Source organism: Hippopotamus amphibius, chromosome 4 (assembly GCF_030028045.1).
Source record: "Hippopotamus amphibius kiboko isolate mHipAmp2 chromosome 4, mHipAmp2.hap2, whole genome shotgun sequence".
Lineage (NCBI taxonomy): Eukaryota > Metazoa > Chordata > Mammalia > Artiodactyla > Hippopotamidae > Hippopotamus > Hippopotamus amphibius.
In genome coordinates, this window is record NC_080189.1 from 143,987,745 (window position 1) to 144,001,090 (window position 13,346).

The following is a 13,346-nucleotide window of genomic DNA, read 5'->3' on the forward strand; positions in this document are numbered from 1 at the left end:
CATTGTGTATTCAGACCATTTGCATTTAATGTAAATCTTGATATGTTTTAGATGTACATCTGTCATTTTATTGTTTTCTGTTTGTTTCTCTGTTTTTCATTCCACTGTTACCCTTCCTGCTTTCTTTGGGATAATTTGACTTTTTTTAGTATTCCATGTTAAATTATTTTTACTATGTCTCTTGGTAAATTTTTTCAGTGCTTGCTCTTAGAATTACAGTATGCAGACATACTTAGCTTTTCACAATCTACTTACTGCTTCAAATGGACTATAGGAATCTTAGTGGCATATAAGTTCCTTTAACCTCCCACTTTTGATTGTGTTTTCAAGTGTTATATTAGACGTGATAATTTTTGTCTTCAGCCATCATACATATATTTTAAAATTCAAGAGAAAAAATAGTCTAAAATATTTGTCCGTATATTTACCAGATTTGTTGCTCTTCCTTCGATCCTGATATTCCAAGTCTCCCTCTCGTATAATTTCTCTTCCATCTGAAGTTAGTCCTTCAGCGTTTCTTTTAGAGCAAGACTATTAGCAGTAAATTCTCTTAGTTTTCCTTTATCTGAAAATGTCTTTATTTCACCTTCATTTTTGAAGGATATTTCTGGATATGGAATTCTGGGTTGATCATTCTTTTTTTCATCCACCACTTTAACAGTGTTATTTTACATCCTTTTGACATGCATGGGTTCTGATGAGAAATTTGCAGTTATTCAAATCGTTTCCCTTGTGTGAAATGTGCTGTTTTTCTCTGATTGGTTTCAAGATTTTTTATTTGTTTTGAGCAGTTTGATTATGATGTATCTGGGCATGAATTTCTTTGAGTTTAACCTACTTGGGATTTACTGAGTTTCTCGAAGCTGAAAGATTATGTCTTTCCCAAAATTTGGACGCTTTCTGACATTATTTCTTTAAGGACATTTTCTGCTGCACCTTCTTTCTCTTCTCCTTCTGGGATTCTGATGATGCCAGTGTTAGACCTTTTGATATTGTCGCACAGGTGCCTAAGACTGTACATTTTTTTCAATACGTATTTTCTCTTTGTTTAAATTATATAATTTCTGTTGATCTGTCTTCAAGTTCGCTAACACATACATTCTGTCTTTCTAAAATTATATAAAGCCCACCCAGTGGAGGAGTAATGGGAATCTGCTCCCAACTCCTGGAACCACAGCTCCTCTGATTAGCGAGAAGTGTTCCCCTTCCCCAGGGTTCTAGGAACGTGCCCAGCTGCCACTGCCATAGCTGTGCAGCTGCCTCTGCTGCTGGCACAGTATTGCCTGGTGCCCAGGAAAGGAGAAGAGGGGAAAAATCCTGGGGATTTCCTCTGCTGTCTCCAACTCTTAGAAGTTCCTTTTCCTGCTCCTTGGGCTAGGGAAAGGCGGAGGGGGGCTTTTCTTGGAGCTCTTTTTGTCTTCACTTGGTATGTACTTTTAGATTTCAGGCTTCCTTTGAGTACAGGCTGGGTAATCCTGGAAGCAGAAAAGGGGTAAACTCATCATGGATTTGGTGGAACTTAGAATTCTGCTTTCTTCCCTCAATCTTCTTTCTCCCATTTACTTCTCAGAGTCTTCAGATAGTTGTTCCATGTCTTCTGTTCAGAAATTATAGTTGTGTACAGTGAGACAGAATAGAATATGCTTACTCCATCTTCCCTAGAACCAGAACTCTATTATGTTTTGCTTTATGTCAGATATCTCATTTAATCTTCAATAGCTCTGAAAGATAGTTAATACCAATTTTGTTGATGAGGAGACCAGACACAGGTAGTTAAGTCATTCCCCAAAATCACAGAGGTAATACATGGTGGAAAAAAATCTAAAATCTAAGCCAGAAGTATCTTGTTTCAAAGTTCATGAAGTTTTTTACTTTCAAGTAATTGCTCCTAATATGCTCCTTTTTTTTTTCTACTTGGTAATGGCTATTAAGGGATACACCGCAAATTGAAATAGACCAGTCAATTATAATGTTTTGAGCCAAGCTTATTTAAACCATTTCTATTACTAATTTTTGCAGGATTTGAAGATCCTAATAGTTATTCAAATCTAATTAATTTTATTCAGCAGATGTCACGTATGAGCTACGCATCATGCTATGTAGGATTCAGAATTAATTCAGAGATAGAGAGCCTATCCTCAGGATGCTTCTGGGCTCCTCAGAAAGATTTATAAATGAAAATAGCAAGTTCAATAAAATAATGTTAAAAGAGATTAAAAATAAAATGCAATGGAAATTTGAAGGAGAGACTACTAGTAGTAGTAGTAGTAGTAATATGAAGACATATTTCCACCTGTAAAATTCAAAAGGTATCAAATAATATGTGTATTTACATGAGACAGAACCACAGAAGCTTTCCTTGCAGAGTGTCTGTCCCCAAGTGATTTCTTACAATGTCCCCAACAGGTAGGTTTTATCATTTGTCTGTGGGCTTCCCCTCAACCCCCAAAACAGCTTCTTTTACACTAATATAAATTTAAAACAATCTATTTGGAAGAGATTTAAATAAACCAAAGTGTTCACAAATGGTTTATGGGTAACGGTGGTTTAGAGTCAAAAAATGTTCCTTCATGAGTTACATTTATTTAACAGGTAGAACTTTAAGTTAAAAATACATATTTTTCTGTTTTCAATAGAAAAGAAACATTTGTTTGCATAGGAATTCATGAAGGCGACCCAACGTGGAGAAAGAACTATTCACTTTGGCCTTGGGGTTCTTGTGACAAATTAGTTTCTTCGGAGATTGTATTCAACCCTGAGGAGTGGATCACACGTACGAGAAATATCTATAACTGGACTGAAGACTATGGAAGGTGTGGCAAGCGGTTATGTTTTTCATTAGTATATAGCCATTTTGTGTGCCTAAATAACTTACTAAATGTTGAGATGCCTTTTAATTTTTTTGATATTTTGGGGGTTTTTTTAGTTGTAGTTAATATTGTTATTTGCTGCCCACAGAGTATTGCAGTAGAAAAAGAGAACATAGATTTCTTGTCCTCAGGCTTGAAGGACCATGGGGAGATGGAGGAAGGGCGGCAGTGGTTAGACACATGCCACCATCCACGTCTAGCTCTTGTGAGGCTGCACGGCCCGCCATCCTGCATCTCAGAGCCTGGAAGTGGAAAAGATTCATTAGAGCTCTACAGCCCATACTAGTTTCCACCTGCGTAAACTCGTCAGATTTTTTTTTCTTCAAGAGTGGCAGATCCCTTCTCTGTAGGGAAGACTAGGATTTGAGCAGCTTTTTCTTCTCAGTCGTTTGTCATCAGCCTTGTTCTTTCTGGGGTATGATTAGTTTTCCTGGAAGTGTTTCTACCTAAAGTTGACTGTCTCCCATCTAGAAAATGAGTCACCATCTGAAGATAGGTGTCTCCATTGCCTATTTTTTAAATTATGAATTATTCAAAGACTAGATAATTATTGCTGATAATTCAGAAACAACAGTCAAGATCATATGAACAAATGCTACCAAAGTTTTTTGAGTCGGTGTGAACAAACAGACCACACTGCTGTGCACCGGCCAGGGCTGGGTAAGTAGTTCTATATCGAAGTGCTCCGTGACAGGAATTCCCTGGCAGGCCGGTGGTTAGGACTCGGAGCTTTCACTGCTGTGGCCCAGGTTGAATCTCTGGTTGGAGAACTAAGATCCCACAAGCTGCATGGCACAGCCAAATACACACACACACACACACACACACACACACAGTGACCATTGTGAAGAAAAGTTAGAAAATCACCTGTTCTCCAAACAGCTGACGACAGTAAAGGTGCAGGGTACCACTCATTATCTCCATCCTGTCAAAATAGATACATAATGAGAGAAATTTTAATTAAGTGAAAAAAAATCAGCAAATGGTTTAGCTAGTGTTTTTGAGCGGCATCCTAGCTCCAGCAATGACTTATGAAAGCCAGGAGTCCCCTCTCTTCACAGCTCTATGGCTTTTAGCTCTGTCCTTGGAGTGACCCAGGCCTCACCTCTGCCCCACTGCCCACCTGACAGCTCTTAGGAACAGCTGGCTCCCCAGATGCCTCCAGCCTCTTCCCACTAGTCTTTAGTTTGCTCCTGTGAGGCGCTGGGACTCATTACACAGATTAAGAATACATTTACCAAAACCTCAAATTCCTGATGATCAAATTTTTTCTAGGAAAATAAGTTTGTTATTTTGGTCTCTATCATTACTTCAAGATGCAGCCTATTTTTATTTGCCTTGTAAGATTATACAACAAGAATTACATGTCCATAGCAATAAAGGTAGCTGGCAAAAAAATATTACCATTTTCTTGTAACTACAGGTTTGATCCATCTTCTTGGGACTCTGTGGCCAATGAAGAAATGTGGCAAGCAAGGTGACTCGTGGACATGTGTGCGTTTGCAGTCTGTGTGTAATACAGCAGAAGCAGCCTGTGGCACTTTTCATCTGGGGAGTAGGGGTGTGTGGGGATAGTGCAAATAATATTTATGAGCAGTTGTTTTGTTCGAGGCATTGCACTCATCATTACACATGCATAATCTCATTTTGTCCTTACAATAACCCGTGAATGAGTTATCATTATCCCCATTTTACAAAAGAACAAACTGCATGTAGAGTGGTGACTTGTCCAAGGCCACATAGCTCTACCAACAGAGTCCAAAGCTCACATCTGTCTGACTCTGGAACATTCATAACTCTTATGCTCTCCTGCCTCAGCTAAACCAAAGTGAGTGTAATTGATTGAGGAGAAGTTGACCGTTACAACCCTGTCTCCATGTGTAATGTGCTAGTTAATTGTTTAAGCACTTATTGGAAACTTCCTAGAGACCAGGCACTGGGCTAGGCATGGAAGCTACACATATGAATGTGACACAGTTCCTCCTCTCCAGGAGCTCAGTCTCATGGAGCAGACAGACATGTTCAGAGAGGTGTGACTCTTCACGTGCTAGATGCTGCTTCCTGCTGTTCCTGTGTGGAACAGACACTTTGTGGTGATGCTCTTGACTCTCCCAGGTTCCTGTCATTATTTTAAAATATATTCAGAATATCTTAACACTAACAGACTTTGGCCTAAATATTAATGTAAAAGTCCTAAGTGATGCAGACAGCGGTACCAAGTATGAAGTACTTCCTGCAGTGAAATTGTGTTGATGCCCACTTTGCGCCAGGGAACTATGCTTTGTGCCAAGAATGGGGGTAGGGTATAAAGGGCTTACATACATTTAAAGAGGTTTTTTTAAAAATTGTCAAGAAATACGGTTCTTGACAAAATAACAATTACAAAAACGATACAGTTTTTGCAGTAGTGTTTTTTGGAAAAGTCAGAGAATTGCATATTTCAAGTTATCAGCCCAGTTATAGGAACAAATACTTGCTCTGAAGAACTAATCAAAGATATAGCGAATGTTTGCACAGTTCATCACGGTGATTGAATGCTGGAAAGCTGGGGGAGAAACCACATAAAAGAAGCAAGCAGGTCATTATTTAGGCAGATATTGATTTAATTGGTGTGCTGAATACAATTTGGATGAGTTCATGTGGTCAGACAGTCCGGCCACTTTTGAAGAACTGGTCACACATGGCATGAGCTGTCGCGATGGGTACCTTCAGGGATATGCTGGCAGACTCAGCAAGTCTCCCCCTCCCAGCCGCTCTTGCGTGATGAAGATGAGCGTCTGGAGGGAAGGCGATGGACCACAGCGATGATGAACAGAAGCTTTTTTCTAAAAGATCTGGCGGTCGGTGTGAATGCAGTGTCTTGGGGTTGTGGGGAGGGTTCCTGTTGGTTCAGAGAAACTTCTATGAATATGGGAGAAGTGAAAACAGCACAATAAAGGGTTTCATATGTTCCTTATCAATGGAAGAGTCTGACAGGTTTGGCTTTGAATGTGAAATTGACATGAATACCCTCCTACTCCCAGGATGAAAACACCTTTCTTCATCTTTAACCTGGCAGAAACTACAAGTTTGCCTTCAAATGTGAAAGCTCAACTCTACACTTACGCGTATAATGTAGGTTGCACTTTTAGATATATAAATACATCTGGTGGGAGGGTGGTGGTGACTTTTGGGATGGAGAGTGGGGGTATCACAGTAGAGTTTTTACTTGTTTCCAGCTTTATTTGGTATTATAAAGCAGTACAAATAGAAAAATAGTCATGTGGATCACATATAATACCTAAAGTAAATGGCTGTGGTCAGCAAATGATGAAAGAAGTCCATGTCCTAATATCCAGAACCTGTGAGTATATGACCTTACGTGCCAAAGGGCACTTTGCAGATGTGATTAAGGACCTTGAGGTGGGGAGACTATCCTGAATTATCCAGGTGGGCCCAGTATAATCACAAGGGTCCTTAGAAGAAGGAGGCAGGAAGGTCGGAATCAGAGAAGGAGATGTGGCATTGCAAGCGGAGGTCAGAGAGAAAGACTTGAAGATTATCATGTGGCTGGCCTGGAAGATGGAGGAAGGGGCCACAAGTTAGGGAGTGCAGGCAACCTCTGGAAGCTGGAGAGGGCAAAGAAACAGATTCTAGACCCTCCAAAAGGAACACAGCCCTGATGATTTTACAAAAACCTTGAGTTTTATGATTTTTGACCTCTAGAAGTATACAGTAATACATTCATATTGTTTTAAGCCACTACATTTGTAGTGATTAGTTACAACAGCAATAGGAAACTAATATGATGGCTTTATTTAAAAAAAAAAAAAAAAGCAAGTTCTGATGGGTTGCCCTCTATGCAAAAGTCATGACCTGGGCTACACTTGAAATGATCAGGCTGTGGCTGGTTGAGATTTCATCGGAGAGATAAAGGGTTGTGGAGAGTGGCTCTGTCTTCTAATGTGGCCCCAGGAAGCCAAACAGCCTTCACATCCAGCCATGCTAAGGCTCTTGCTTAGCTGGTCCTCTGTGATGGGAACCGAAGTACAGAGTAGAGGCTTGCTTTGCTGTAGCACTATGTTAACTTTCCCTGCTTTTCTGTGATTTATAGCACTGGGCTCTTCATCACCTTCAGAGATAGTCTTGGAGCCTGCTGTGTAGGAACAGACATCTGGCAAAGGCCGATGAGAACAGAGTCCAGGAGCTGTATGTCTGAGCAAGTGAGGAGGTATTTCTGCTGCCTCTGGGCTGCCGTGGATCTGCTCAGCCAGGGCATTTGTTTGGTGCTGAGTCAAAATAGCACAGTAGCCAATTAGTATGACAGACTTTACTCCTCAGTTCTGTGTTTATTGGTCCATTGTTTATTATTTATTCATTCACTCACAGAGCATTTATGGAGCACCCAGTGTGTACTAAATACTGTGATGGAGACCATCAGGAGTTGTCCTTGCTGTCAAAGAGGCACAGGCTGGAGAGGGAGATGAGGATAAGGTCCTTGGTTAGTTCAGTCTTGTGAGATACAAGAGGTCTGCAGAGGTGCCATGGGAGCAGAGGGCAGCCTGTGAGTACAGCCTCCAGGGGAGAGGGCAGCGAGGAAGGGAGGGAAGGCTTCCAGAGGAGATGTCACCACAGTGTCATCTTGAAAGATCAGAAGGAAATGGCGAGACAGATGTGGGGCAGGGTAGTGAGAAAGTAGGGGAAGGCAGACATTCCATAAGGAGGGAGCCACAGGGACAAAGGTGGAAACCTCCAAGGGCCCACTCGAGGACAGCCAGGGACTCGTTACAGGCAATGGCATGCTGGAGCTCTGTCTGGCAGTCAGGAGGTCCAGGTTCAAGGCCTGCTCCACCATTCATTGTCAGCTGTGAGCCAGTTAACCTTTCCAGACCTCTATTTTTCCTTAAAAAAAAAAAAAGAAAGAAAGAAAAAGTGGACTATAAACTTTATAGATTATCTCTCATATGTTGGTCATGTCATAATCGAGTTCATCTCTAATACCCTGTGATTTTGTGAAAAGTAGTATTTAGTTGGGAGAAATCCAAGACTTACTACTGTTTTATATTCTCTTCAGTGATCTGTTCCATGGTCAGTTGTTAGGCCACTACTAAAGCCCATTCATGGATTTGTTGTCCTTTTGGGCCTGTAAGCGTTACTCTGTTCAGTGAACACAGGTCTATAGCGGAGTCTATAGATATCTCCACATATGTCTCCAGATGTGTGACATTGTTTGCAAGAAAAATGGGGCCAATATTTGATGAGTCAACACAAATCACCCCCTAGTACAGGTTTTTCAAGAACATTTTTGTTAGGTATAAAAGATATTTTTGTTACTCTTTATATTATCCAGCTCAATAGCTTATACAGGACATTAAGTTCAGGTATAGTGGGAGAGCAAGAATGATCTCTGTTATCTTTAGGAATACATTTGATACATTGAAGATGTACCCCCCAAATAGAATATGTTCCACTAAGGCTAATGTCACAGTGATACACACCTAGAGAAGGAAATATAATTCCACCTGATGAGAAATGATTATTAGCTTCTTTTTTTTTTCTATTGGAATATAATTGTTTTACAATGTTGTGTTAGTTTCTGCTGTACAACAAAGTGAATCAGCAACATGTATACACATATCCCCTCCCTTGTGGACCTCCCTCCCATCTGGACCTCCCTCCCATCCCCCCTACCCCCCATCCCACCCATCTAGGTCATCACAGAGCACCGAGCTGAGCTCCCTGTGCTATACAGCAGGTTCCCACTAGCTCTCTGTTTTACACATGGCAGTGCATTTATATCAAACCTAACCTCCCAATTCATCCCACTGTCCCCTTCCCCTACTGTGTCCACATGTCCATTCTCTACATCTGCAGCTCTATTCCTGCCCTGGAACTAGGTTCATCTGTACCATTTTTCTAGATTCCACATACATGCGTTAATATACGATATTTTTTTTCTTTCTGACTTACTTCATGGTATGTGACAGACACTAGGTCCATCCACATCTTTACAAATGACCCAGTTTCGTTCCTTTTTTATGGCTGAGTAATATTCCATTGCATAGATGTACCATATCTTCTTTATCCATTCGTCTGTCAATGGACATTAGATTATTTTCATGTCCTGGCTGTTGAAAATAGTGCTGCAATGAACATTAGGGTGCATGTGTCTTTTTGAATCATAGTTTTCTCAGGATATATGCCCGGTAGTGGAATTGCTGGGTCATATGGCTTCTTAAGATACAGCACATGTGGTTTACTGGGCCATCCAGAATGAGTTGATGAGACATCAGTAACAACTTGTTCTAGAAAAGGGTAGTATGGTTGTTCTGATGTCTGAAGACTGTAGCAGGGAGATCATGAATGAGCTTCTTATTCTCTTGAGCCATTGGGAAATGCTCACTGAAGTGCTAGCATCCATCTGGCACTCCAAAACCTTATCAGGATTTTGAAAACTTAGGAAAGAAAAGAAACTGAGCGGTTCCTGAGTGCCTACTTTGTGCCGGGCAGCCTGCCATGCATTTTACACGTGTCCCTCATCAGAAAGTGGCTCAGGAAGAGGAGTGACGGATAGGAAAAAAAAAAGACTATGAAGAAAGGTAGAGAACCTTTGAATATTCTACCAAGAAAATAAAAGGGTAGGAGGCTGACGTAATAGCTTTGATGACTTAATAGTCTATGAAGATGCAGAGAATGGACTGGAGGACACGGGGTTGGGGGGGCGGGGGGCGAAGGGAAAGCTGGGACAAAGTGAGAGAGTAGCATAGACATATATATACTACCAACTGTAAAATAGATAGCTAGTGGTAAGTTGCTGTATAACAGAGAGATCAACTTGATGATGGGTGATACCTTAGAGGGCCGGGATGGGGAGGGTTAGGGGGAGTCGCAGGAGGGAGGGGATATGGGGATATGTGTATAAATACAGTTGATTCACTTTAGTGTACCTCATAAGCTGGTACAAGAGTGTAAAGCAATTATATTCCAATAAAGAGCTTAAAAAAAAAAAGAAAAAAAAATAGTCTATGAAAGTGCAAGGTGACTCTTTGCTATTTTATAGAGTGGAGGGAACTAAGAGGAAAATAGCTTTAAAAGGCAGCTTGAAGACTGAGGGTTATTAAATATCAAAATGACATATTATGGATTGGGGAATTTTTCATGGGGATGTTGTTTCAAAATAGATTAGGTATGCATTTGTCTGCTATGGGAGTAGGAGTTGGGGAAATAGATAATATAATTGGGTCCCTTTCAACTGGATGATATAATGAGTATAGTTCTATCTAATTCAAAAAGCCCTTGTCCCTGGAGAAAGCATCATTGCTTGTCCTGTGCTCTCATGGAGCCTACTAGTTAACTCAAGTGCCTGCGGACCTGACTCCAATGTGATAATCCCCTAGAAGGCTGTGAAATTCCCAAATAAGCAAGTATAATATTCTGTTTTGTAGATTTGCACCTACTTTTTGTTTATTTGTTAAATTTTGATGATTTTTCTCTGGAAAACTCAATATTAAAGATCCCAACTCTATCCAATTAATACTATCTCTGATATTGGAAAACAAAATTCTGAATTCCTGTGGGCAAAGTTTTAACTAATGAAAATTGTAATTTTAGGACACTGTGAAGATTTTCAGTATCTCACTTTAAGGATGTCTCTTCAATTCTATTATGCCCAGTCTGTTTGATGCTGGGTTTGTTTGAGGTGTTTTAATTGTTGCTATTGTTATTACTATTGTTTATAATGTAGAGAGAAATTTATGTAAAAATGAGGGACAAAATTTAAATTTCTTCAGGTTCTTTTTCCATGCAGTTTTCTAAAGAAAGCTATTTTTTTCTCCAATAGCTAAATTTAGAGTTTCAACCTTTCTGCCTGTTGAGTAAATAGCTTTCCATGAATTAGAACTAAATCCCTTTCCCAGAACATTTCTGGAGGAACAGCATTTTGTCCTGACACAGTGTGTCTTAGGTTCCCTCTGCAACATCCCAAAACCCCCAGAAGCAGTTTTAGATGAAGCATATTTGCCTCCTGCTACTGTAATAATTACAGTAACATCCTTGCATTTTCTGCATGGCCTAGCAATGATTAGATTTTTACTGTAGGCTGCTTGGATTTTTTTTTTCTTGTGTTATTAATTTCTCTGTGTTTTCTGGATTTTTTTTTTTTAAAGTCAGGGGATAACAATGGAATACCAACATTTTTGCTGTCTTCCAGCTTTATAAGGAGATTGTCTATTTACGAAAGGAACACCCAGTGAATTGGCACAAGAACTATGCCATCGCCTGTGAACGGATGCTGCGCCTTCGGGAAAGAGGTGCAGACCCTGAAGTCTTGTTATCTGAAACCATCAGACACTTCCGTCTCTACACTGAGAAGGCCCAGAATGATCCACAGCTGGCCGATATTTCAGTTGCTCTAAAGCACCTAAGAAAAGAACTGCAAAGTCTGAGAAATATGAAAAATGGCTGAGACAGCAAACTGTGAAAAACCTGCTTGGCGTTCGGCTTCTAAAATTCTGAAGTCCAAAAGTTTTTCCTCCAAGAAAAGAAACGGCATAAAAAAATGGAGCTTAAGTCATCTCCCAGATATAAGTAACATGGTGCAGCCATACTGTTTCATGGGGGATGGAGGAAGTTGGGGGAGGGGGTGTTAAGGACTGAGATGTGGTATTTATGCAAATTCTATTTAGCCCATGTTACTGAATTACCATTTTGTGAGAATATTTTGAAAAATATTCCTACTTCCACAATTGTTTGCCAAATGACTTGCTTGATTAGATTATAGAAGAGAATGAACTGTTTTCGTACACTTAAAGTATTGATTATGAATCTCAAGGGCCCTTTTTATTGGGGTGGGTATTGAAATTAAATTCTTAAAACATTAATACCAGACCAAAGACATTCTCTGTTTCCCAGAAGTGAAATCATCTTTTTTAAGAATGAATCTTGTTATGCTTCAAGTTAGAATACTGTTTTTTTGTGATTTTTTTTTTTTTTGAGTAGCTGTGGTTGTTACATAATCTCACACTTCAAGCTAAATACCAACCGAACGATATTGTGAAAAAAAGTTGGGATTTTATTGTCTTAGATCATTCTCTGAAATCACTAAAATATTAAGATAATTGTTGCTTGCTTTTTTTATCAGTTGCTTAAACTGATTGGCAAGTAGAAGGGATTTTGTCTTTCCTTAGTTAATTTTATATTCATGTTTTACTTCTATTTGGGCTCATAAATCTGGGCCCAATAATTAGGAGGCTTCCTGCTGCCAAAATGCCAAAAAAGAGGGGGGAGGGGGTGGGGGTTTGGGGGTGTGGGGAAGTGGTTCAATAAATTCATTTCTGTTACAAGCATCTTTTATACATATTACTAAAGAGAACATAGTAAGAAATGCAAATAATAGTTCTTTATTTTATTATGACAGTTAATTAATAGCAACCTGTTTTAATGAATAAAGTCACTCAGAGTCCTTCAGCACTTCCTAAGTAGAGGCCTGAATCTGTAGGGATTCTTTTCCCCCCAGTTGTATAGCTCCTAGACTCCAAGCGCTATATAGGCCCCTGTATAGAAATGCTCACTAATGAAGAGGGAGGGCTAGAAGCTTGTCTGCATTCAAAGATCACTGGTGAGTCATTCAGCAAGAAAAGGCCCCTTACCAGGAATAGTCACAGTTCCGTGGCATTGTACTAGCGAAAGGGTCTGATCAAAGGTCTCCTGTGGAGCTTGCATGGTTCCCTTTCATACTACGACCATAATTAAAACCACTAATTCTCTTTTAAAATGCTGCAGGATGCCATGTAGGCATCTGTCTGGAGTGTCCTTTGTGATGTCATAAGCTGTTAAGGACCAGTGCGGAGGGCTTTTGAGTGAAATGCCAGTCATGAAGGTGCTTCAAGACAAGGGTGCCTCCGAAAGCTTGACAGGGCCTTGACTGCACAATTCGAGCTGAATTTGCCCCTTGTCAGCTGCCAGTAAATAAATCTCAAAGAGGGAAAAGCTGAAGTTTCATTACCTGATCCATGGGGCTTTGTTGGTTTTGGCATCACACAGGGGAAGCTCTTGCCCCTCCATTCTCTGGATTTGAAGATGTCCATTGGAGCCTGCAGTGCCTGGACGGGGTTCAGAGCGGAACCTTTTGAAGAGTGTCAATAGTTGTAACAGTTCAGCTGTTAGGAAGACAAATAAATGGAGGAGCTCATTAATCCGCTTTTGGCTCTCAGTGCCTTTTGCCCTTTTATCACAGCCTTATTAGGCTCCTACTCATCTTGAACCAGAAAAAAATGAATTGAAGTTGTTGAGTACTAATTGGCAAAGACTTTTAATCATGGGCCAAGAACTTTCACTGACTTGAAAGTAACTTCTCCACAGGGAAGAACCAAAAACCTGGTTTACCTTAAAACAAAAACCTGTTGCAGTTCAGTGTGGTGTAAAAATTGAAGGAAGCATTGATAAATTGTCTAAGTTGATCCATTTGAAAGAATTATATAAGATTATGATTTCTACTTT

General features: G+C 40.1%; 1 protein-coding gene across 7 annotated transcripts in view; it reads left to right on the forward strand.

Annotated features, from left to right (window-relative positions):
* Positions 1-11,658, forward strand: part of TMEM260 (transmembrane protein 260) — a 59,288-nt gene extending 47,630 nt beyond the window's left edge. For 6 of the 7 annotated variants that reach the window (XM_057730497.1, XM_057730495.1, XM_057730499.1 and 3 more), the window contains 4 exons: positions 2,637-2,813; positions 4,294-4,347; positions 5,894-5,984; positions 11,059-11,658. In XM_057730497.1, the coding sequence (XP_057586480.1) occupies positions 2,637-2,813; positions 4,294-4,347; positions 5,894-5,984; positions 11,059-11,313 (577 nt within the window). In that variant the 3' untranslated portion in view covers positions 11,314-11,658. Of the gene's footprint in view, positions 1-2,636; positions 2,814-4,293; positions 4,363-5,893; positions 5,985-11,058 lie in introns of all 7 variants that reach the window. The other variant, XR_009053081.1, reaches the window with a different exon arrangement.
* Positions 11,659-13,346: the final 1,688 nt, after the last annotated feature.